Source organism: Thunnus thynnus, chromosome 8, assembly GCF_963924715.1.
Source record: "Thunnus thynnus chromosome 8, fThuThy2.1, whole genome shotgun sequence".
NCBI lineage: Eukaryota > Metazoa > Chordata > Actinopteri > Scombriformes > Scombridae > Thunnus > Thunnus thynnus.
The window spans coordinates 14,544,979-14,569,667 of NC_089524.1; the positions used below are offsets into that span (position 1 = coordinate 14,544,979).

General features: G+C 40.4%; 1 protein-coding gene across 5 annotated transcripts in view; it reads left to right on the forward strand.

The window, feature by feature from the left end:
* The window catches only part of ptprsa (protein tyrosine phosphatase receptor type Sa), a 250,536-nt gene that overhangs the window by 207,638 nt on the left and 18,209 nt on the right, over positions 1-24,689 (forward strand). For 3 of the 5 annotated variants that reach the window (XM_067596688.1, XM_067596687.1, XM_067596689.1), the window contains 9 exons: positions 199-411; positions 1,030-1,196; positions 3,135-3,250; positions 8,354-8,401; positions 12,329-12,426; positions 15,214-15,337; positions 18,217-18,392; positions 20,641-20,760; positions 24,229-24,383. In XM_067596688.1, the coding sequence (XP_067452789.1) occupies positions 199-411; positions 1,030-1,196; positions 3,135-3,250; positions 8,354-8,401; positions 12,329-12,426; positions 15,214-15,337; positions 18,217-18,392; positions 20,641-20,760; positions 24,229-24,383 (1,217 nt within the window). The remainder of the gene's footprint in view (positions 1-198; positions 412-1,029; positions 1,197-3,134; positions 3,251-8,353; positions 8,402-12,328; positions 12,427-15,213; positions 15,338-18,216; positions 18,393-20,640; positions 20,761-24,228; positions 24,384-24,689) is intronic. The other 2 variants (XM_067596690.1, XM_067596692.1) reach the window with 1 other exon arrangement.

Sequence of the window (24,689 nt, forward strand, 5' to 3'; positions counted from 1 at the left end):
TGGGGATGTTTCTCTTTGTTTCTGTCTGTATCTCATTCGATCTCTCTCATCATCTCTGAAAGTATCTGCATCTTTTGGCCTCTTTTAATCTAGTGTTTCATAACACGTGCAAAGTATAAACAAAGCTTTTACAGCAGAAAACATTAGATCTGTCAATGAATTTGGGATACAAAAAGTAATACCTTTTACATCAATCAGCTGTTGCGGGAGGTGACCCTAAAGCGACGCTCACGCCGTCAGCTGGCTCAGCTGGACCAGAGGAAGCCCTACATCACAGCCTGTTTCAGACAGCTTCCCTCCAGCTTCACAGTGGGCTCTGACCACCGCCACAGTAGCTGTGAGAACAAGGTTCTTGAACCTGGCCAGGAGTATGTCTTCTTCCTGCTGGCTGAACTCAATGCCACCACTGGGGTGAGTTACTAGTTCAGACCCATTCAATACAGTTCAGTTTATTTCCTTTCAGTCAATTTCTTTTGAGTGGATTTAATCATTCAATTTTGTACATTTAATCATGGTTCACGTCAGTTGATTTCTTTTCAGTTAATTTCTTTTAATTGCAGTGGATTTAATAATTCAGTTTTATACATTTAATCATGGTTCACGTCAGTTGATTTCCTTTCACTTAATTTACTTTAATTGCAGTGGATTTAATAATTCAGTGTTGTACATTTAATCATGGTTCACGTCACTTGTGTTCATCTGAATCGAACACATTTCAATTCTGTTCAACATGGTTCTGTTCAACCACTTTCACTCTGGATAATTCATTTTTTACATTGGTCTGGTTTAGTTTAGTATAGGTACTTTCAGTTCCCTTCAATTTGCTGAACTTCATTCATGTCTTGCAGACAGTTTTCATGATGAATATGAATGCAGCACACACAGAAGAACTGACACACTGCTCTACACATAGACCCAGTTAGCTACACATAAAACTTAAGTAGAACGTATGCTTTACTTAAAAGCCATGCTGTAACCTGGATTGTGTTTCATATGCTGTGTTAACTTTTGACTGATTTTTCTGTTCAGAAAATGTTTGCAACCAGCCCTTATACTGACACAGTGATGACTCCAGAGCTGGTGGTGGACCCCTTGCCAGTAGAGACTGGTGGCGATGGACTCATATGGGTGGTGGGCCCAGTCCTGGCTGTGGTCTTCATCATCTGCATCGTCATAGCCATACTTCTGTACAAAAAGTGAGTTGGCTTGGAAATTGTAGTTTTTGTGGTGAATGCTGTTGGATCTAATTGTAACTTTACATTATAAAAATAACATTGTTCAACCTCAAATGATAGAAAGTAACACTTTGGGTTAAGGTTAGTATACAAGATATGATATTTTGTATGAGGGGCCAAAAATGCTAAATAATCTAAATCCAATCTTTTCATACTTATTACCATCATCTTATCATTATGATATACAGGGAATTGAATCCTTACACTTTACATTGTTAGCCCTTTACTGTACTCAGTAGTCTACACAAGCAATACAACTGGTGATCCATGTTTTTAGTGAATTAGGGTAAATGTGCCTGAAATTTCAGGGGGTTTTCTTTCTTATCCAGCAAGACACAACAAAGACTTTCTTGTCATTTGATGTTGAACCGGTTATTTGCAGTGTTACTGGGGAATTGGGCTACTGGGAAATAATTGCATGTTAGGGAGCATGTGTGAAAGAGGTGCTTATTTTATATTCATAGCAGCATGATATTCAAAAACCCAACAACGTTGTTGCATGTAAATATGAAAGAGCATTTCTTATCTAAAAAAAGATGGTTGTGGGAAGTGAGGGAGTTGGAGAAAGGAGAGAAGAGGAGATTCTTTGAGATGGTGCTCAATAATTGAACTAAGAATGGTATATCTGCCAATCGAGATATGTCACAGATATGTTTTTAAATAGTTATATCCCAAATACCTTTTAAACACTCCATCAAGTTATTATTCTAAGGTTAACCAAGTTACTTCTAGTTGTTAAATATTTGTTTAAAATTTATGCAGTTTTCTAGCAGTAATCAAAGTCTGCTTTATACTTAATGAACCTTACAGAAAGTAGCCTTCTTTGTGTTACAAGTCTAATGAATTTACTATTACTCAGCATCTTGGGGCTTCAGAATCTATACAGTCAATATCCCCCCTTGTTTCACTTCAATGACTGCTAGTCCCTACTGAACTGTGGTGTAAGAGGTCGCCCTACATACCAGGGCAGATCCCTGAATTATCTTAAGGGGGCCAGGGCGGGTGTGAGCAACACAAGTACAGCTTGCTTCTGTCAGATGATCTCTGACTGTCTGACCTTGCCTTACCTCCGTCTTGGTGGTTAGGGAGAGTAACATCTCTCCTTGGATCTCTCTCTTTTTTTCTCTCTTCTCTTTCTGTCCACCTCACTCTCCCATCTCCCCCTCCATCTCTCCCTGGTGAATAGTGTTTCCCGGGTCTGCCCTTGGCCCTGACATTACCCTTCCCCATCTGTATCTGCACCCTCGTGTACACACATAAGCACACACACATACATAGACACACAGACTCAATCTCACGAATGTATGCGCTTACTTACACATTTCATTGAATACTCACTCATAGACACACAGTTACTTGTGCACATACACACACATTCACACATCTCCTGCAAATGCTGATGAGCTTTATCTCGTGTTTTGCGAGCCCAGCAGCGACCCCTGTGAATTTTAAACTGCTCTCTATTGATTTATCTCTCTTCTTGCCTCCCCTTCTCCCTTTCTCCTTGTGTGTTGTGTTTTCACCATCTTTATATATTTATTTGACTCCTATTGCTTTCTCTGGAAACAGCAAACCTGACAGGTAAGGCTTGGCCGTACTCTATTGCATTTGACAGGGGAAGACAAAATAGCCTGCCTCAGCAAAAAAGATGCCTTTAATTAGTGAGAGTGAAGGAGAATTTTGCGTGCTTGATACGCATTCTTAGCTTCCCAGTTCTTGATGTGGTTTCACTCTGACCCACCGAGCTACCAGTCAGCTGGAGCTGTGAAGTTGTTTAGGAAACGTCATTAGTGAGAGTGGGGACTGTTTTTCTGGTTCCAGTGCTGACTAAAAGTTATTCTATTGTTTTTGTTGTATGTCTCCCCCTTCTTTCTACTCTTTGTTTGTCTTACTCTCCAGCCGCAAAAGAAAAGAGTCAGAGCCACGCACAAAGTGTCTGCTGAACAATGCAGACATTACACCTCACCACCCTACAGACCCGGTGGAGATGAGACGCATCAACTTCCAAACTCCAGGTACACCAACAAAACACAACATGTACACTGAGGAACAAACTCATGTGAAGCTGAACAACATATATAGTATAGTTTTAACAGCACATGTGAATATATGAGGTTAATATTGGCCTTACAGGAAAAAAAAAAGATTTCCATTGTCATCAAATATAAGATAATTGTGAAGAAGGAAGTTTACTCTTCTAGCTTTAGGTAAAATGAAAAAAGAAATACTGCCTCAATTTGCCTTAAAGGAAAATTCTGGCATTTTAGCTTATTGTTGTAGTTTTTGCAAATATAAATATAGGTTAATTTGACCGTGTGCTCACCACTATTATTGTAGATTATGAAGACAGTGCACACTGTTTCACACTAGTGTTTAAGTACAAGCTTTAGATGTATTCGGCTTCAACAACAAAAAAAAACGTATTTGTGTTTCACATGGGGCAAGCATGTGACTTCTGATTCAGTTTGGCTCAACAGTTTTCTTGCCTTGAATTTTTTTACATTCTAAAACTGTTTGTGGTGTCTAGTTCATGCCTACAGTATCTCTGTTGGTTGTAGAGTTGTAGAGAAAAAAAATTAAGAACCTGCTTATCCATAGTACATAAGACATTCATTGACATGGCTGTAAGGTAGACCACTGTGTCAAGCTTTAACAGACCTAATACTATTTTAAAAGCTTTTCATCTTGCAAAAAACAAAGTTTTGCTGGAATTTTGAAAAGAGCCAATATCGGTATTTGCTGTCAAAAGCTCATACTGGAAAGTCCCTATATTATATGTCTGCGGGTAAATAAAGTTAAACCTTTCTTCTTGACACCAAATTATTAATTTACTCTGAAAATATGTCATTCATGCATAACAAAAGATAAATATGTAGTTAGTTACTTGTTTTAGGAATTTACAGATTGTAATATCAGCACAAGCAAGAGATTAACTCTTCACAAATTATGCAGTTTAAAGCTAAATCTATGCTTCAGTATACATGATGTCCATTAAGTGCTTCCATATCATTCTCTACATGTATGTCACTGTGTACCTTCATTACTACCTGCCAGCCATACTTATGTGTTTACCATGTCCTCATGTAACAATTCACCATTTAATCATAACAAATACTTTAGTTACATGAGACATTTGAAAATTATGTTTATTGTTTGGCTTGACTTTTCATGTTGGAAACAAATCCTGTTGTGTTCTCTGAGGTTTTTTACCTGCTCTCTCTTTCGTCTCACTTTCTTACTGGTGTTCATCCGAGCTAAAGCCTGGTGTTAACAACAGAGCACATTCGATACTACACTCATTCTCGAAGGCTTCTACCCCTAAAGCTTGTCTGACATCTTCCTCTTGACGCCTTTTCAGACCCATTATCTATCGGTCTGTCTTTTGTTTATTCAGCTTCCTGAGATTTAGGCTACAATTGCATCTACAGTTTGTTATGTTTGGTCTAAACTATATCGGAACCAAGTTTGACTTTTTTGTGTTTTTTGTATTCGGTACAGTTCAGTTTCCACCGCCCAATTACAACCACCATTTGTAAACATAAGTCACATGGATCTGCAAATAGCATGTCTGTTGGCCAGTTTTTGAAATCTGCCAGATTAGAGATTTAGGTGAAGGAGGGTTCAAACAAATCAGATTACAGTCCCATTTGTTACCTCTAGCTAAACCTCATGGAATATGTTTTACACTGTCTGGTGTATAGTTGAATTACAGCATTTTCCTCCTTATACCTTGTACAAGTGGAATTGTGTTTAGAGTTTTCCTGTAAATGGTTGAGATTCCATTATTTCTTCCAGCTGCTTAATTGACAGAAGACAAAGAGCTTCATTTTGAGAAACTTGCAATCTAGTTCTAATGGCATTGTTCTCACTTGCCCAAACAAAAGGCAGAAAAATAAGTAAATTCTCCTAGTGTTCCCTTGTTTCTTTTTCTTTTGCCTCCTGCCTTTCTGTCTCCTAGCCCAGTTGTCTGTCAGCCATCCATCTGTCATCCATGGCCAGTCTGTGCTCCATCAAAAGGCTTGGATTTCAAAATGGAGCGTTTCTCTTCAGCTTCCTTGGAAGCCCAGGCATGCTGCTTTGAGTTTGTATCTTGGGGAAAAAAAAAAGACTTCTTTACATCAGAGAAGAGAGATACATAAATTAAAGGAAAATGCACTAACCCACATAATTCCACAGAAATGTGGAAGTTCAATTCACTGTCCTCATCTTTATCTTGCTTGGTATTCAAAGCCCCTATCAGTGGTTCTGTAATGACAAGGTTATAATGGCAGTTCTCTTTATTTGTCTCTCTGACTTCCAGCGTTTTCCACCGTGCCCTCAACTGTCCTCCTCACTTCCTTAAATAATAGAAGCTCTTGTTACAATCTCTTGCTCCCTTTAACATAACATTCACCAACACATGCGGAGACTTCTCTTTATATATGACAAGCATTCTCATTCGACAGCCCTGCCGTTGTTCCACGGAATTGGGCAATGTCGTTATCTCCGTACCCAGGGAATTTAATTTGAATGGACATTTTAGCCCAATTAAGTGGACCGGTGAGCATTTGTGAACATCCCCATCAGCTAATAGCGACCATTGTTCAAATGAGCATAGTCCCAGTGCACTTATCCAAGGCCTCTTCAATCCAACAGAGCATATGCCACATCGGCAATGTGTGCTCAGGGACCCCTAGTGCTAGAGAGCAAAAAAAAATATGTTTTTGATTAGCCCTCCTATAAGCTAAGTTTGGTTAATGCATTTGAGAGAGAGTGTGCGTACATTGCGTGTGCGTGCATTTGTGTTTTAAAGCCTTTAGGTCATGTGACAGCCTCACAGTGACATCTCATAAGTCCTTGGGGTGCAGAGTGGCTCATTTTGTCATTATCTTCATATGTGCCTGGGGTTTAATTGGCAAATGGGGCCAAAGTAATGAAGCAGCACGACTCAGTGGGTATCTACTGTCTGTCTCCAATCAAGCCCCCCCCCTTATCTATGAGTACTCACTCTTTTCTCTGTCATTTTTTTCACAAGATCTCTTCCCTTTTCTCTCTCTCTCTCTCTCTCTCTCTCTCTCTTGTTGTTTTTTTTTGACTCTTCCCAGCCTTGCAGTTAAAACGCTGCTAAACTATAGTAAACAGCTGGTGATCATCAAGAATTACAGCCTGCAATATTTTTTTTTTTTTTTTTTTTTCATTTTTTTTACCTTAAAACTGTATCTTCACTTCATCAGTTCAACATTCCCTTCTGTGCTATGTAATATGAAATCATTTTGTTACTGTTCAGCCAAAAATAGAAAAAAAAACTCCCCTCCTAGAAATAAAAGGGCAGGTGAACAGAGTTTCACTGGGTTTACTCTGTAACCTATCTCTGATATATTTTATATTTCAGCCGTCTTCATCTCTGTTTCTCTTTATCTCCTCCCTTCAATACAGCATGGCATATTATATCACGCCCCCATAACTCTGTCAGAAAAGTGACTTATACATTTAAGCTTGTAGACAGCATCACATTCTTGCAAATCCACGAACATCAGCCAATCGCTCGCATGCATCAGCAACCTACTTGTTTCTCCAGATTACAGCAACGACTTCAACAACCGTGCCCTCCTCCTCACAAACAGTTCTATCGAAAACACACACACACACACACAGACAGCGCGCACTCGCACATAAACATAATCAGACGTGCCTGTACCTCCCTCCTGCTGTGATGAATGACATTTGGAGACAGTGGATCAGAGTGCCCCCTGCTTGGTTTAATTAGTCATTGTCACAAATCAATTAGGGAGAGGGGGATGTTCGATGTCTTCATCTGTCTGCACTTATTTGGCGCCTTTGGCCACGCATCCTCTCATCAAGATGTCATTGAAAGGTAAACCCACCATAACTCAGTTAAGCCATTTTTTTCAAATTGCAGGATTTGATTTTAGCACTGTTTTAGGCGAGCACACTGTACATCCTATTTTCCATCTGGAAAAAAAAATAAATTTATAACATATTTTGGCTTCCAACTGGGAATGATGACCTACCTGCATTTTTTCTATCTCACAGCATGTTTTTTTTGTTTTTGGGCCCCAGGCTTTCTGGGAAGAGAACAGAAAATTTTTCATAGAAATTTAATTTTGTCCTCAAATCATATTTCCTTTCCTTCCATTTCTCACTCCTCATACATTCTCTGGAACAACTGCCTGTTGGATCCATGTTCCCATCATTGGGTGATCCTTTCTATCTTCGTCACCCTGTTTCTCTAATTTAGTTTCAGCCCTGGCGAAAATTAATTTCCTTTCCCTTGATGGGTAGGTTAGCAGCCATCCCATCAAACTGCATCTCTTAGCCACATGTCCAATTTTGCTGTGCGTTGTTAAAGATGGCTCCTTTCTGCTTGAACAGTTAAGGAGACTTGAGTCTACCTAGACATAGTATTGCTGGTTACAGCCTCAGAGGACTTCTCCTCTGGAGCAGATAAGATGTTGAACCATCACCACACTCCTCTGAGCTCTGACTCCCATCAGCTCTAACTCCACAGCTGTCAGCCAAAAATGCGGATACTTTTCCACACCTTTCACTCCCAATGTCTCAGCACCAAGCCACGGACAAAGGAACCTTTCAGAATTAGTTTTCACCAGGAAACATAAGCTGGTTTTTCCCGTCTCTGTCTCTTTCTTATTCCTCTCAATAGGCCCTTCCAACTGGCATTTATGAAAGCTCAGAGATAGCGAATCAATTTTTTTTTTTTATCCCTGATCTCTATGACTGTTGATATGGGGCTTTGCAGTAGGGTTTCTCAGCAGGGGAAGCAGGGGCTGACACCCATGGCTAACCAGACTGCTCCTGAGGAGGACTGTGGCACTGATTGGGATTTGGTAGCGGAAGGTCTGATCTGAAAATGTTTGCCCTACTTTTTCATGTCTGTGTTGCAGTCTGGCCTCAAATCTGTCATTCAGGCCACCCTGAGAAGGTTTGAGTTGAGTTTACTGACGGTAAACTGTTGGTAAAAAGAATGTACTATTTCCTTTGTGTTTTATTTCTTGGCCTTTTATCATTTTGCTCATTTTTATGTTTTCTTTTTTAAAAGCCTTTTCTGTTGCATTACAGCCTTTTTGAAACCATTTTCCTTATGTTTGCTGTTCTTTCAGATTCTGGTCTAAGCAGTCCTCAGAGTGAAGCAGATTTTGACTATGAAAGTTAGTCTCTATGCTTTTAGCATTTGCGTACCAGCTTTCTTTTTGTTTTGTTTTTTTTCAAGCACCGCTTGCCTCCATTTACAAATACATAATTTGCATTTGTTTGTTTTTTCACATGATGCAGCAAAATTTAAGCACTAATTAATTTTATGTTGGTTTCTATTGGCATACTGGGCTGTTTCTTTGTTTTGTTTTTTTTTTTTTACTTTAATTGGATGTCAGTCACAATATTCACTTGGGCTGTTGGCTGTGCATTAATCCACCATGCATAAATAACCTGTGCGATCACTTCTGCAGATGCAGAGATGGTTGAGCGTTTTTTTTTTGTTTTTTTTTTTAGTTTTTTTTTTTTTTACAGGGGTACAATCTCTGTTATCCCTCTTTCTCTTCCTCCCCTTCCTCACCTCCTTGTTGTTGTTCTCCCTTCTTCTTCCTCCTCCTCCTTCACCACCACTGCTCCATTTCCATTCTGAACTAACGGGGTCTTTTCTGTGCTCGGAGATAACGAGCAGAATTAATTAAAGCGGTGGCAAACAATGGCTCGACATTTGATCACCCTCTCTCCCTGCTCACTGAAGGATCATCTGAGAGAAAAAGCAGAGTTTCTGGGTTTCCTCTAACCCCCCTTTTTCCCCCTTTTATTTTCTTTGCTTACCCACAGACAGACTTCTTCCCTTTTATCTAGAAATACGCAATATCATAAATAGGCTTTTGGAGAGAGATTGGTTTGGCTTATCAAAAAAAAATCATTATACTTCTCAGGCGCATCGACTGCAGATCGAGAGATTGGAAATGTGTAATTAGACGCTAGTTTGTTTTTCTGTGTTCATTGATCACGCAGTTGATTGCGACGGAAAAAAACGGAAGAGTCTGCACGTGAATAGAAAAAAGCTGTTGGCGAGGGGGTTTTGTTGAACAGAAGGACGAGAGCATGGGAGTGGGGGGTAGAGAATAACAGCTATTTGTCCTTGAGTGACTTTGCTCAAGTCCGGGTCATAGCAAAGCTTAGTTTAGAAAGTAAATCTTTTCTTGGGTAAACATTGCACTGCGCCGTGCAGTGTATAAATGACAATATGAAAAAGAAAACAAATCGGCTGCGATTGACTCATTTGTCTTTAGAACAAAACAAATGGCTTAGAAGGGAAAACTACACTGAGAGAGAGAGAAGATACACAAACAGATGTGTTTAGCTGTGAGGTTCATCAGAGTAAATATGACAACTTATAGCAATCGGTTATGTTGACAAAAGGCAAAGATGGATGAAGATGAAATAATGGATTTAAGCCTCTTACAGTCGTGAGTATTCAAATTGCTCTCACAAAACTTTCACAGAACATTCCACCGAAGTTTGAAGTAATGAACAAAAACTAGAATGTATAACCTTCAGCCTATTTAACTGGCAGTGCATCATGGTTCATTTGGATGTATATGTAAACACTGTGGCTTGATATATCTATCTAACCATAGCAGGCACTTACACATGCAGACAGTAATGTGGGCAGCAAACAAAAACTGAAAGGAATTGATGGAGTTTGAGTACATCTGTAACTCATGCACACTCACAAATACACATACACGGATACAACCATGCACACACACACACACATACACATACAAACATTCTTTGATCTCGCCTCAAACAACCCGCTCTTGTTCTCTCAAGGAGAAGTGTGAGCCCCTCATTTGCATACACATTTACTTATTTCCCTCATAGCTTCTGATACCTTTTCCCTTTGAATTTGAAACAAGTAGACTGACAACCAAATTTAATTTGAAATTTTGCTCTCTTTCTTGATGTTCATCTCAATGAATTCCCACAAGTGATTAATAACTGTCTCATTCAAGTATGAATAAATAAACACACCAAATATCTTAATATTATTTGAGGTCTCCCCTTACCTTGCAAGGTTCTGTTTGAGATCACATTAAGACATTGAAAGGAGTAACGATAGGCTTTAAAATTTAGAGGAGCACTATTAATTCAGTAAACAGCATTTAAATGATCCATTAAGAAGGGCATGGGTGTTTGTTGGACAACTCTCGTCAACTAGTCTGTTAATGCAGTGTGTCCATTCATTTTCCGGAGGATGTCACGGCATCCAGTGTCATCTCCATTTGTCTCATATATGTATTGTAATCTTTGTTAATCTTCATGTAATTGACGCTGCTGCATTGTTCTCTCAGTGTAAAATAAATTGCCATTACTAATGAAGACTGTCAGCACAGAGAGTTGGGCCCCTCCCCCCCCCTTTTAAGTGCAACAAAAGCAGCCAAAACATTGGTGACCCCCCTTGACATTGGAGGGATATTAAGCATTGTCAGAGAGAGAAAATTAAGGATGGTTAATGTGATTATGTCGATTCGCATGCTCAATTAAGCCTGGAAAACTTTTTTTTGAAGAGATGTCAACATTTTTTCGACTTTTGACCTCGACACTCGACAGAAAAAAAGGTCCCTTACTAAAAATATGAAAGCGTTAAGTACTGCCAGGCCTCATGCAGGGACAGAGCCACAATCTATGGCTGCTCCATATTCCATTACATGGCCTCAGCTTTATGCTCCTAAATGGATTAGTGACTGGAGTGCACAGCAGTGCTGATAATATTGTTGCAGCAGCAACACAATATTCAGTGGATATTGGAGCAAACAAAAAAAAAAAAAATCTTAGAATTTTCCCACCCAACTGAAAAGCTAGTTCTTTCTGGGAATTCCTTTGGATAAATGGCAGAAGGATTTGGGAGAAGTGTGCATCGGATATGCAACTGAGTAGCATGTTTTTTTGTGATTTTGGAAGATAAGGGGTGTTCATCTTAGAGCCAATGTTCCTTTGTTTGAGGGAACAAGCAGATGGAGGAAAGGGTAGGAACAGCAGCTTGCTTGCTTTGCATTGGCTGACTGGAATGGAGCAGCTCACTGTGTCACTCAGCATCACTCACACTTGTCAACTCCTAAACCTCCGTATCCCCCTCCCACCTCCCCTCCCATGAGCCCCCAGGTCAGTGCTCCCCTCTAGAATAAGCTCCTTTTTTATAAAGGCGACAGTCAAAATTGGTCACCGTGCTAACAACGCAGCACAACAAGAGCATTACAGATTAGAAAGATATGTTAGGTCTGATCCAGAAGAATGTGTCTTAGCTTCTCTCTCATGTTTCTTTTTTAATGAGGATGGTGCTGAAAGCAATGAAGTATAAATGTTGAAAATAATGATACATAGTATTCATGTATAGGTAATGAGAAATAATGCAGTCTGTTTGAATTTGTAAGATCTGCTTGAAGTAAAACCATCCTTATTTCCATTTCAGAGTTGTTTGATCACCAACTAGTAATCCAGGATTGAAATGTTACTTTTGATAAGCTTCAATGAGGAGTGCATGGTATTTTTGTCAACATAAGCATTTCACTGATTTAAGGAGTGAAAAGGACTGTAGTGTTTCTTGTCCGTGATTTCGCTGTCGAAACCTTTTTCATCTTGTGTGATTTGTAACTCATTTCCCAAGCTATTAAAAATTATTGATGCCTCTGAATGTTTGAGACATAGTTGGTCTGGGTTTTCCTCTGGCAACACTCAGCAACTTTAATAGGTCGTCTCTTTGTCTGCATCATGACCATTGTCTACCAGCCATTTTGGCAAATAATCAATCAGCCCTGCTCGAACAAACTTAGCTATTTTTGAGCTCTGGCCTGGTCCAATCATATTCCTGTAACATCACTAGTCAATACATTTTTGCTGTGTGTCACATTCACCACATTCTGCACAAGCTTCCTCACCACTAAAACCCAGCGTCCATTGTTATGTAAGCAAGAACTTCTCACCCATAAATGGTGTGTTGTGTGATTTGTGAGTTTTGAACTGGTGTTCTGATTGCTATACTAATAAACTTTATTTCCTATCTTCTGGAATTTTTCTCTCCATTTTTTGGCAAGCAGGTATGATGAATCACCCTCCCATCCCTATCTCAGAGCTGGCTGAACACACAGAGCTCCTCAAGGCCAACGACAATCTCAAGCTCTCCCAGGAATATGAGGTGAGTGGGCCAAAAGTTAAAGGGTCATAGTTCCAGCAGAGTATTAATATCTGTCTGATCGTGGTCTCATCAGAAAGAAACATAAAAGTCCCTTCTTTCCCCAAAGGAAATGGCTGTTTGTTTTCTTTTAAGTCTTTTTTTTCGTTGACAGTGCTGTAGCTGATGGTACAATTGTGAAATACCCAGATGAATATCCTCTCAGATATATCAGATGAGCAAGACCATTGTCATTTTCAATTGTGAAATTCCCTTCAGTTGTGGTAACTCCTAAATCCCCAAATGCGATTTATTCAAAATCATAATGTAACGTATCCAGTCCTAACACAGGAACTATGGGCAAGAAAAAGTGGTTTAATATTTATGCCCCAAAATAAAATATATGTTTGTTTTTTTGCATTCAAAATGCCTCTACTTTCTTAGAAGATGGCAGTACATTGAACTGTGTTAAGCTGAGAAAACAGAAACACTTTTTTTAAACACTTCCTTTACCTTCATTAAAGACCAGCAATTACAGATTAAAGGTTATGGCTGTCTTTTATTTTTAGGAAATTTAATTAATTGTCATTTTTTTCCCTTAATATTGATTAATAAATGTGTTTTGAATTTTTTAAACACACAGCAGTAAACTTACAGAAGAGTAAAGATTTTCTTTCTTCCTAAATGGAGATATGGTCTTGTCTGTTGCGCAGAACTCGCACTGTGTGTGAGTGTGTGTGAGTGTGTGTTTGTGTGTGGAGGGGGTAACTGAGCTGTCTGAGCTCTGAGACCGCGGCGGTTATAAATGACACCAGAGTTGATTAGAAATCAGGAGCGCTGAATCAGCTCTCGTTTGCATACAAGCAATATCCCCTCCTCACCATCCCTAAATCACTGTGCCTGTCGCCTTGCTGCATGCCAGGCTAAGGTAGGAAGCGGGTATACCAGCATAGATTGCCGTCATCATGCCTGCCGGTGGATGTTGGTGGATAATGACTTCTCATAGCGATCCAGTATTTCTTTGGTATCTATTATTCATAAATCCACATCCGGGCTGTGTACCAAAGGGACAAGCTTGTTCCATTCAGGGAGGAAGAGAGACGAGAGACGCGATACTAAAGTTGACGGTTTGCTACGACTACAACTTCTAATTACTTGGCTTTAAGAGAGGATGAAACCGCCCGCTCATCTCCTCTCCCACTCAGTCTTTTTCACTCCCTCTCCTGCCCCTTCACACAGCCACCCCCCAGGAAAAATAAATGACCAAATTAAATAGAGAAGTGTAATTTTAATTTTGTTATTTTCTTGATGAATGGCTGCTCGTCCGGGCGCCCCGGCTTGCCAAGCGCAGCTCTGCAGGGCTTTGACTGATTGGTTTTTAGCCAGGCGGGATGTGAGGGAGGAGGGAAAAAATGGAGGGAAGAGGGGAGAAAGCAGAGAGATGAGGTGGGGAGGCTTGGTTAATGATGAGGATTCAGTGAGGGTAGAGAGAGAGCAGGGTATCACAGCTGGAAAGCGGAGATGAAGAGGAGATAATCTGACATACAAATAGCAATGAAAATGCAGCCACAGTTTTACCTGACGATACTGAAACCAGTATGCTGTCGGGTAGTTTGAAGCCATGTCCTGCAAACCTTGACTTCTTTGTAGGAGCTATGATTCAACAGCAAACTTGTCATCATGGCTCATAAGGAGGAGTAAGAAGGAGGAATTGGAGCTGTTACAGTAGCACTTGAGTAATTATTGCTTAATCAATTTTTAAATCATTTCTGGAATTAGTTACTCCTGAAATTGAGGAGTGGACTTTTTCCCGCAAATGTTCCCTAAATGTAATTTATGTAAAATATTATTGATGCTTCGAGTGCACAGATGTGTTTTTCAATTTTTGAATTGAGCAATGTTTCAGGGAAGTGACCCCAATCTTTATACTTGCGCACACACAAATACACACATGTGCGCTGCCTCAAGGTACACTAGAGGAAAAGGGAAAATAGCAGGAGAACAGGTGGGTGACTGCTGTATAGAGATGGAGTATAAACATCAGAGAGGAGTCGGGAGATGGAGAAGGAGATAAAGAGATAAAGAAACATGCACAAAGACTGGAAGACTTTGAAAGGGAGATGAGGAGATACAGATAAGAAAAACAGGACAAAGAAAGAGGGCTAGAGAAAAGAAAGGGCAGAAAGAAAGAGAGAGAACAAGAAAAAAAATATGAAAAGAGCTTGACACAAAGGGAAGCTCTATTTAAAGAAGACCCTATTGCTGTTATGATTGAATACAAATTGTTAGATCATATTTCCAGTTGGACCTTATTTTAATGTAAGTCTCTCTCCAGCCACCAACAACTCGTCAACAGAGCACTAGACACCTATGAGAAAACCACAGATCGTAATGGAAAACTAAATGATCCTGACAAGTAAACAGAATATTTATCCAGAATTCTTAATTGTAAAGAGACAGCTAATTTTTTCCTCCACCTGAGTGTCGGGCCTTGTTCCACACCCACCCCTCAAGGGGGGCAGCAGCCACCTTCATCAATATTGTTATTTGTCATTATACGCTTGCTACATTAATGATCTTGATAAAGTAGTGTGTGCAGCTGCTATGAGTATTTAAACCAAGCAGTGTGCAGATTTTCATGATACCATGTTCTTTTTCCTTTAGGGAAATCACAGTTTCAATCTCTCCCTCCCCCCTCCTACTATTCTTTCTATGATAACATTCAAGCCGTATTGTTATTGCTCAGCTCCTCTCATGGTGCTTCTAATGTTTTTTGTGTGTGCATGTTCTGCCTGTCTCTGTTCCCGTCAGTCTATCGATCCAGGCCAGCAGTTCACCTGGGAACACTCCAACCTGGAGGTGAACAAGCCCAAAAATCGTTATGCCAACGTCATCGCCTACGACCACTCCCGCGTCATCCTGGCTCCCATCGAGGGTAAGGCTCACTCATCCTCACATCCTGCACCTTCACCATCTCAGAGATGAGCTGAGCTCACATGGGAAATCCTCATAATCATAGTTGGTTTAAGTAATTAGAAATTTCTACTGAACAGACGTACACTAGACCAGATGGGACTAGACAGTTAAGACCAAGCTAGAACAGTGCATAGCAGTGCAAAATAGAATATATTAAGTACAATCAAGGCAGTAAAATACTGTAGAATTTGAAAGTATATAATTGAATAATATATAGAGAATGGGGCCGTGCTGTAGCTGATTCTTTACTTAACCAGAAAAGAACAAAGGATAGCTGAAAGAAAAGACAGAACTACACTACTGGGTTGGCCTTCACAGGACATGTCGTGAGTCATCACAGTAGCATGAAGCAAAATAGAAAAAAACATGAAGTGAAATTGAAAGAAATATGTGATAAGCAGTGAATTTACAGAATAAAACTGAACGAAATTTTGTCGGTGGTTGAGCGGAAGACTTGTTTCAGCTCAACTTGTTCCTCCTTAGCTAAGCAGTTTATTTAATGGAATTATTTTTGGGCTGAGGCGAGGACTTGTTTCAGCTCATCTTTGGGCCCAGCACTCAATCAGATCTCACAGTCAGAGTGACCCAGGAATTTAACCAGTGTTTTCACCGTCCCATTTGTCTCATCAGATCTGCCCCTCTCTCATGACTTCCCTCTAACTGCCCGTAGACACAGTACTGAGAATCTTAGAGCCAGTAAAATTCTTCCTCTGACTTCCAAATCTCAAGGGACATTGTCAGAGGTAGTCACCCTTCACCGCTGACATTGTTCTGCCGTTGCATCACCAGAAGAGCCTCCCGACTCCTCACAGTAGTGCCAAACTCCCTACTCCACAGTTCTCTCCTTTTGTGTGAGCTAACTGCTCCAACTAGATTTCGACATTTCGCAATAGTCAGGCCAATCTGAGGGTGAAACAACACGCATAACAAAATTATCCCAAGGAAAAATGCCTCGTCCATAAATACATAAATTAATCAAGTCTGAAATTTCTATTTTACACTGCAGTGATTTTGCCATTAGTCGCAGCAGTAGAACAATTCATGCACGCCGCCATTCTCTGTTCATTTAGCTATGACTAAAGCCAAGGCACCACAGTCAGATTGTGCGACGTGGTATCCGTTTTAATGGCATTTGGCTTTCTGTTTCTTTCTTCTTTTTTCTATTCTGTCTTTTATTCTTTTATCCTTTCTTCTCTTGTCTTTTTTGTGCCTTTCCCCCATCTCTCTCTCTCTCTCTCTCTCTCTCTCTCTCTCTCTCTCTCTCTCTCTCTCTCTCTCTCTCTCTCTCTCTCTCTCTCTCTCTCTCTCTCTCTCTCTCTCTCTCTCTCTCCCCCACCTCTTTCTCTATCTTATTCTTCCTCTCCACCCTGGTTGTTGTCCTCACTGCGTCTCCTCTCCTAAATTAGCCCAGTCGAGTGTTTCATTGTTTGTCGCTTGAGTGAGGAGACGTCAGTCAAAGAGACGTGACTCTCAAACACAGATGCCACCACGCTGGAGTCTGTTTTCAAGTGACAGGGTTGTAGAAGTTGGTTAAATGAAGATGGGTGATGTTCTGTCTTATCATTGTCAGATGCTCTGTGTTAGACATACCCTAATCACAGATTATCTTGTTTACATTAACGACACTTTGGCATAAACTGAGTCAGAAGGTTTTCTGCATCAAGCTCAAGGACTCCTCGACTTTTTGTGTGCTGCACAGTCACATCGTTTCACTCTTTATGACAGTTTGGCAAGATGCACAAGATTTTATACTACGATTTTAAGTGTCATCATTATCTTAAATTGTAGATGCCCTGTGCACAGCGGTGCTCTTCACAGGTGCAGATCAGAGCTCGATGACAGTTTTGTACAGCACATGATGAGACTAGAGGCCTGTTTCATCGTTATATAACTTTGTACACTTGATATCATGAGCAACCCTGATGAAGCCTTGCAGTCAACTACATATTTAAGCTTTGAAGTGTTCTGTTACTGCTGTAGACACATTAAAGGATGCCGTTGAATACTTTGATAGTTACATGCAGTCAGTGGATGCAGGATTTTGAGATGGAGCTTACAAGCACTATCATCGGCATTAAAATGTTGCCAGTACACATTCATTTACACAGCAGTACAGAGGGGTTCCTTCCAGCTAGTGGGACCGGAGTGTAACCGAGCATGTTGGGGGGGCTGTGAGGGATGCTGGCTTGATCTACTGATTTACTCCTCACTATCTTCCATCTTCACACTATAGCCATAGTGGTAAATCAGATGGAGGCTGGTGCAACACATCCACAGCAATTTAGGCAGAACCACAGAGGTAAAATAAAAAAGAAACTAAAAAACAGCAGTACAGGAATTTGTGACAGAAGCACTTCTGCATTTGAATCCATTGGAATGGAACAACAACAGAGGTGTCCTACAAGGAGGAATGAGAGAAGGGTTGTGGAATAGCTACTAACATCACTTTTTGATTTTATATCATCTTAAAATATGTATTATTTTCCAAACAAACTTTTCTGCAGGTCTATTAGACAAGATTAATAACCAGAACATTTTAAGCCCTGGAGCTATCTAGATCTACCTTATCTTAGCCAATTTTTACTTGTTTCAACAATGAGATGTGTGAAGACTCATTATATAAGTAATTTACTTGTTTCCTTATTTGCAATCTAGAATCTTTACACCTTCATTGATTGGAAAACAGGGGCAGTGTGTGTGAATTATCGAGGCAGATGGCACAAAACAAAAGGATGCAAACACTTAGAAAAGTAAAATGATGAAGACGTGAAGGCAGAGAGATGGATTAACAATACATTGTTTAATCTCACAATCTTTTTCACTGTGGTTTGTATCTAGGAATCACAGGTAGCGACTATATCAATGCCAACTACATTGATGGCTACAGGAAGCAGAATGCTTACATCGCCACCCAGGGTCCATTACCGGAGACATTCGGCGACTTTTGGAGGATGGTGTGGGAACAGAGAGCAGCCACTGTGGTCATGATGACCAGACTAGAGGAGAAGTCACGGGTAAGTCGGCTCAATCAATTTCAGGGGTATAGGCTGGGCCCTGCTTTTCGTAGGTTTCTTTTCAATGCTCCCCTCCAGTGACCTCACAAACCACTTTGAAATGTTGTTTTTAAATAAACCTCAAAATCAAATCACTGATTCACAAGACCAAGTACAAGAGCCAGCTGTGTGAAAATGGCACAGCTTTACATTGATTTCCCAGTTGCACACCTGAACCTCATTGGTAGGTAATCAGACTTCATTTTCTTGAGATGGATTGCTTTGAGAGAAGTCTGGAAATTTGAATGGGGTGGTGAACACAGCAGAGGTGGGCAATAAAACAGAGTTAACTCAAAGACGGTCTACCTGGGCACATCTGATAAGTTAGGATATGTCCTCTTGGAGTATCTTCACAGATTTCACTCTCTTTGCTCTCCTTATTTGAATTTCCTTGTTTTGAAAAACGACAAGCTGTTGCATGTTCCCTACAGCTCTGAGAGCTTAGCAAGTCAGAGAGTTTTAGCTACTTGTACAGTGCAGGAAGCTAAATTTAAATTTTAAGCGATAGAGTGCAATGGAGTTTTTTGAGGTACCTGTGGCCAGTGCCTCCCACGGCCATCTGTTGATAGTGGAAGTTAGAGGAAAAAGTGCCTGGGGAGCACAGTGGCTTAGTTTCAGTAGGGAGTAAAGATATATCAGGATGCGATTACACTAGTCCACTGTTTGTTTTATGTTCCATCCATGGGAAGAAGCCACAAGGTGAAAAACATGTCTAGAAAGGAGCACTTTCTAGAGATATTATACAGCTCAACAGCATCACTTTACAACCACAAACAATCAGATTTTAAATGGTAAATGTAGAATAAAAATGGCAGCTGTTACTGTGATCACAGTGATTCAATTTAAAGCACATTGGCTCTGTTAAGGAAGTCTGTTAAGTGTTTGACAGTTGTACATCAGTTCTGTTTTCCCATAGTGACAGCTAGTCGTTATGTAAACAAAGTGCCTGTCATACGAGCCATTTCTCTAAATGACGAGCTGAAAATACAGGTGAGCGCTACGAAAACAAGAAATAAATAAAGCCATATGGTGTGAGTGCACCATTAGGACGGATCCACGGAGATAATTGTCTTTGCTATCAAGAAGTAGGGTTGTCAGAATGTCAAAAAGCCAAATGTGATGTTTCATCCTGTCAACCAAAACCTGTGTCAACATCAGGCTCACTCACTTCAGGTGTCTCCACTCATCTTCCCTCCCCTTATCCCTTTTCAATTGTTTACCTATTCTCCATCCTGACATGTGCGTTCCACTCCTGTCAAACGTGATCAGGATTAGCGGGCAGTAGAACTTGAGTGTCAGCTCGAGCAGGAAATGGGAGAGAAAGCTGGAGAGCAGCGCATCTCCCTCACTAGCTGTCACATCTCATCAGATGTCTGCCGGCGCGTCACACCCCTTATTGAATGAATCTTTATTAGATGGGCTGACAGGGGAGGACTGGGGGGAAGCAGGTGTTGCATTTTATAGAGATACAGATATACTGTAGAACCACTGCTTCACTGGACGAAAAACAGCTAAAACATTTTGACTCAAAATAAGATATCTATCCAAGATTTGATAAAAAACTTAACTTTTTGGAAAAATTAGGTATTAATCTGAAATGATTACACTTTATCAGGCTTTTTATTATTGTCTCTACTTCCTTTTAATCAGCTTTTTCCGGTTTTATTTTCTTTTTGTAAAGCACGCTAACATTGTTAAGAAAAGTGCTATATAAATAAAGTTCATTGTTATTATTTTGACATATACTGAATTAAGAATTGTTTGTGATTGAGTGAGGCAAGGGTGCAGGCAGGAATTGTTTGGGGTTGTTGAAGTTAAGCTGGAGGAGACGAGTTTCTGTGACAGTCTGGTCACATTCCATGTTCATTGTGCACAGTGTTGTTTCTCTGATGTGAAATAGAGAGAAGCTACCACAGTGTTTCTGTCAACACTGCCTGGTGTTTTAATCCACAAGAGGGAATACTGTATGAGCTGGTGTGTGTGTGTGTGTGTGTGTGTGTGTGTGTGTGTGTGTGTGTGTGTGTGTGTGTGTGTGAGTGTGAGTGTGAGTGTGAGTGAGTGAGTCTATGTATTTTTCTGATTTGAATTTTTCTGTGCTCTTCTCATGTGATCTTGTTTATTAGTGGAGACACAGTTTAGTAGAATATGACATAGATATTGCAACTGATAACTCTATCTGTTCTTCTCTCTCTCACTTTCTCTGTCCCAGATTAAATGTGACCAGTACTGGCCCAGTCGTGGCACGGAAACCTATGGTATGACCCAAGTGACCCTGTTGGACACCATAGAATTGGCCACTTTCTGTGTCCGCACCTTCTCCTTGCACAAGGTAGGATGAATTTCTGTCTCTCTTTCCTACACACGTTCAAGCACACATACAAGCATACCTCAGTTGTCTACATCTTCTCTTTGCTTAAGTAGTACTTTAATATACAAGCAAGGACATGGACAAAACTCTAAAGTGGACAGTGGTAAAACCTGTCTAAGGAAAAAAAATACAGCCATTATATTTATTATCAAGTTGGATAACAATGAATAACAGCGTCCTTATTCAGTGTCCGTCCAGTCAACAGAGGGCCAATTCACGCACCTTGTAAGAGTTGCATAGGCAACAAAAATGATGGCATAAATCATGTGCTGTTTTTCTCTTTGATGTAAAGATATATACACATATAACCCTTCGTCCCCATTGTCCTTCGAGTCCACCCCCTCTTACCTTGTTCAGCTCTCTCTCCTCTCAATAGATCATCTGTTTATGTGCGTCTGCCAAATTGGAGCACTTAGGTAAAGTGAGCAGAAGAGAAACTCAATATACATAATTGGCAGACTGCTCTCATGCTTCTGTGCACACACACACATACACGCACCCACACACATACAAATTCGAACACTGAAACACACAGGCACACACACACACACACACACACAGAGTCTCATTACAAATGAAAATATGAAAGACGAAGATTTTGCACATGCAAGCACACATGTAGAGTTACATGCATACACCAAACAGTTACATATATTCATACAACTTAACACAAATAAACTATATAATAAAAAATATATCATAATGTTCAATAAAATATCATCTAAAAATCCTCAAATATGACGCCATGCACAGACAGACACCTGCGGATTTCACACACTGTTCGACACTCATTAAATTGCACTTCAAAACACACACACGTAGAGAGGAAAAAAAAAAAGTTTAAGAAAAAAAGACATTTCAAGCACACCTGCATGCAAACTGGCTCTCAACCCAGCCGGTCAAAGCAGATGGCCATCTACCTAGAGCCGGGTTCTGCTTGAGGTTTCTTCCTGTTAAAGGGGAGTTTTTCCTTACCGCTGTCGCCAAGTGCTTACTCATAGGGGAATTGTTGGGTCTCTCTCTCTGTAAATTAAAGAGTATGGTCTAGACCTGCTCCATGTAAAAAGTGTCCTGAGATGACTTTTGTTGTGATTTGGCGCTATATAAATAAAATTGAATTGAAAAGCTGTAAGAAGACATATAGCAGAGAACCTGCCATTGGAAGGATTGAGCATTTACAGATTTTTCCTTGTAACTACATAGCACCAAACTAAAATCGCCACTGACTTTTTAGCTGGCATGTATCAGAACAAACACCGGCGCAAACCAATGACGGTAAAGATTGCAAAATATCAGCAGCCACGGTGCTTTAAAGGCAGCTGATTGACATTCAGAGCCATTTACAGTCTGCCGCTCTCAGCCACCATCAAACCCACAGATATGATTCTTTTTCTATCTATCCTCTCCCTCCTCCTTAAAATCTGCAGCCATTGCTGTGATTTCTCTCTGAGCTGTTTTCACTTTATATCTCCGAGAAAAAATATTTTGCTGGATTTGTGTGAAGTATTAGGTAGCAAGGGATGGCAGTAGACTCACAGACATGCACACAGCGCAACTACAAAGCAATCACAGTGGTACCTATCCATATGTATGTGTGTCCTGCAGTGATACAGAATTGTCTCCACTGATAAATCCTGATAACTTTAAAGGAAACCAACAGCCAACTGCCAATCACATCCATACTGCCAGCTTTGACCGGGAGAACAAGGAATGTCCAAAAAAAAAAAAAAAAGGAAAATAAGAACTAGGTCAGTTTGCTTTTAATTACCACACTCATTTATTCATTTATTCAGCAAGGAAAAAATTCCCTCTGTCAGGGAAGCAGAAGCGCTGCATTGAAATGCAAAGAGTACCTCCATTAGAGGATCTTCTTAGAGGAAAGAGAGGAGAGGAGGATAGAGAGATGCAAGGAAGATTTTTTTTTTTATCTCCTTTTATTCATCTGAAAAATCGTCCTCTGGATCCTAACTTGTATCTTTGGCTTTGTTCACACTGCAGGCAAATCAGATTTGTTTCTCAAATCAGATCTTTAAGACAGACTGTCCACACTGTTATTTGCCAGTGATCAGATTGTATTTGTCCAAACATCACCACCCTATCTGCATGGGTTGTTGTGTTAATGTAGTAGGCGTCAGTAACTACGTATGCTGGTGATGTGGCTTTCTAACCTGGAAGCAGATTGTTGTGAGCACATGAGCACAGCGAACAACCGAGGCCCAGGTTGTCCAGTTTACTGACCGGTTTGTGGGGAATGACAATGTTAAATGCAGAGCTAAAATCCACGAATAGCATCCTCACATAGCTGTTTGGTTCCTCTAAGTGTGTCAGAGCGGTGTGGAGAGCTGTTGTGATGGCATCCTCTGTGGAGCAGTTTGGCCAGTAGGCAAACTGTTGCTTATCCAGATCAGGTGGAATGATGGTTCTGATGTGTGAAAGCACAAGTTTCTCGAAGCACTTCATGGCTCTGGGTGTTAGCGTTATTGGGCGACAGTCATTCAGACATTCAGATGTTGGAACAGCAGCCTCTTGTAATCAGAGGTTGAATATTTAAGTGAACACCTCTGTAAGCTGATCGGCACATGCTTTTAGTGCCCGGCCAGGCACACCATCTGGGCCTGCTGCCTTGCTTGCAGATGTTGTAGATGAAGATATAAACACCTGTACTGTTCAGGACAGAAATGATCATTTCTTCTTTATTATGATGAGTCCATCTGATCAGCTGTATTTGTGTGAAAGTGTTTCCCAAAGGAAAATTACACCAAAATCAATGAACCACTCACCCCATTGAAAACATTAGTTGTTTTTTTTCACCGTACATGGCAGCAGTGGTCAGCTTTTATTTATCCAAGTTACTGTGTGAACATTCTCTCAGGGGAATATGAGTATGTTGCAAACATTGATAGTTTCATCAAAATATTGCTAAATGTGCAACTTGTCTTAATCCCAATGTACAACCCTGTCAAGCTTGTTAGAAGGTTGGTTGCACAAACCAATACAAGGGAGGATAACTTGTTCAAAACAACACACCTGCCTGCCTGCATGTGAGAATTAGTTTTTCAATTTTTCAGGAGATATTAAGGCTGAAGAGAGAGCTATGGGGTTTTCAGGCTGAGTCAGTGGTCAGTGGTTTAGGCTAGTATAGATAAAAGGTAGATGAAAGGCATTCCATGAAACGTTAAAAAAAACTAACAAGTAGAAGTAGATTCAGCAGGTTGAAGGCTATATCTATAAATAAATGAGAACACCTATCATGTAATAATCCCTAAAATACTTTGAAAAGTGAACCATTTCTCCACCAGCCTCGTTGCCAAGTCAACACACATACTCAGACACCATTTCAGTTCATTTTTGTTATAACCAGTTAGCCCATCAGTCCACTCATGACAACTGCACCACCATATCCAACCCATCTCTCTCTGCTCTTTCCAGAATGGCTCTAGTGAGAAGCGGGAGGTTCGCCAGTTCCAGTTCACGGCGTGGCCCGACCACGGCGTACCAGAGTACCCAACCCCCTTCTTGGCCTTCCTCCGTAGGGTGAAGACTTGTAACCCGCCTGATGCTGGACCCATCATTGCCCATTGCAGGTCAGCAGGAGTGTTATGATGTTTGGTTGGTTTAGTTCACATGCAAAAGTGTCCTGATTTTAAATCTTTATGTAACTAGAGTGTCCTGTGCCCAAGTGGGACAATTTCATGCAAAAATCTAACCTAACCCTACACATTGAAGAGGTATCCCTTTTTTATTTTTGCTTTTCCCCCATAGCATGTATACGTGTGTATACCAATGAGCAAACAGAATGGCAGAGCTCCTCCCTGTGTATCTGCTATTATACATTACATAACACACATTATACAAACACATGCTCTTTTCTTTTCTTCTTTGGTCACATC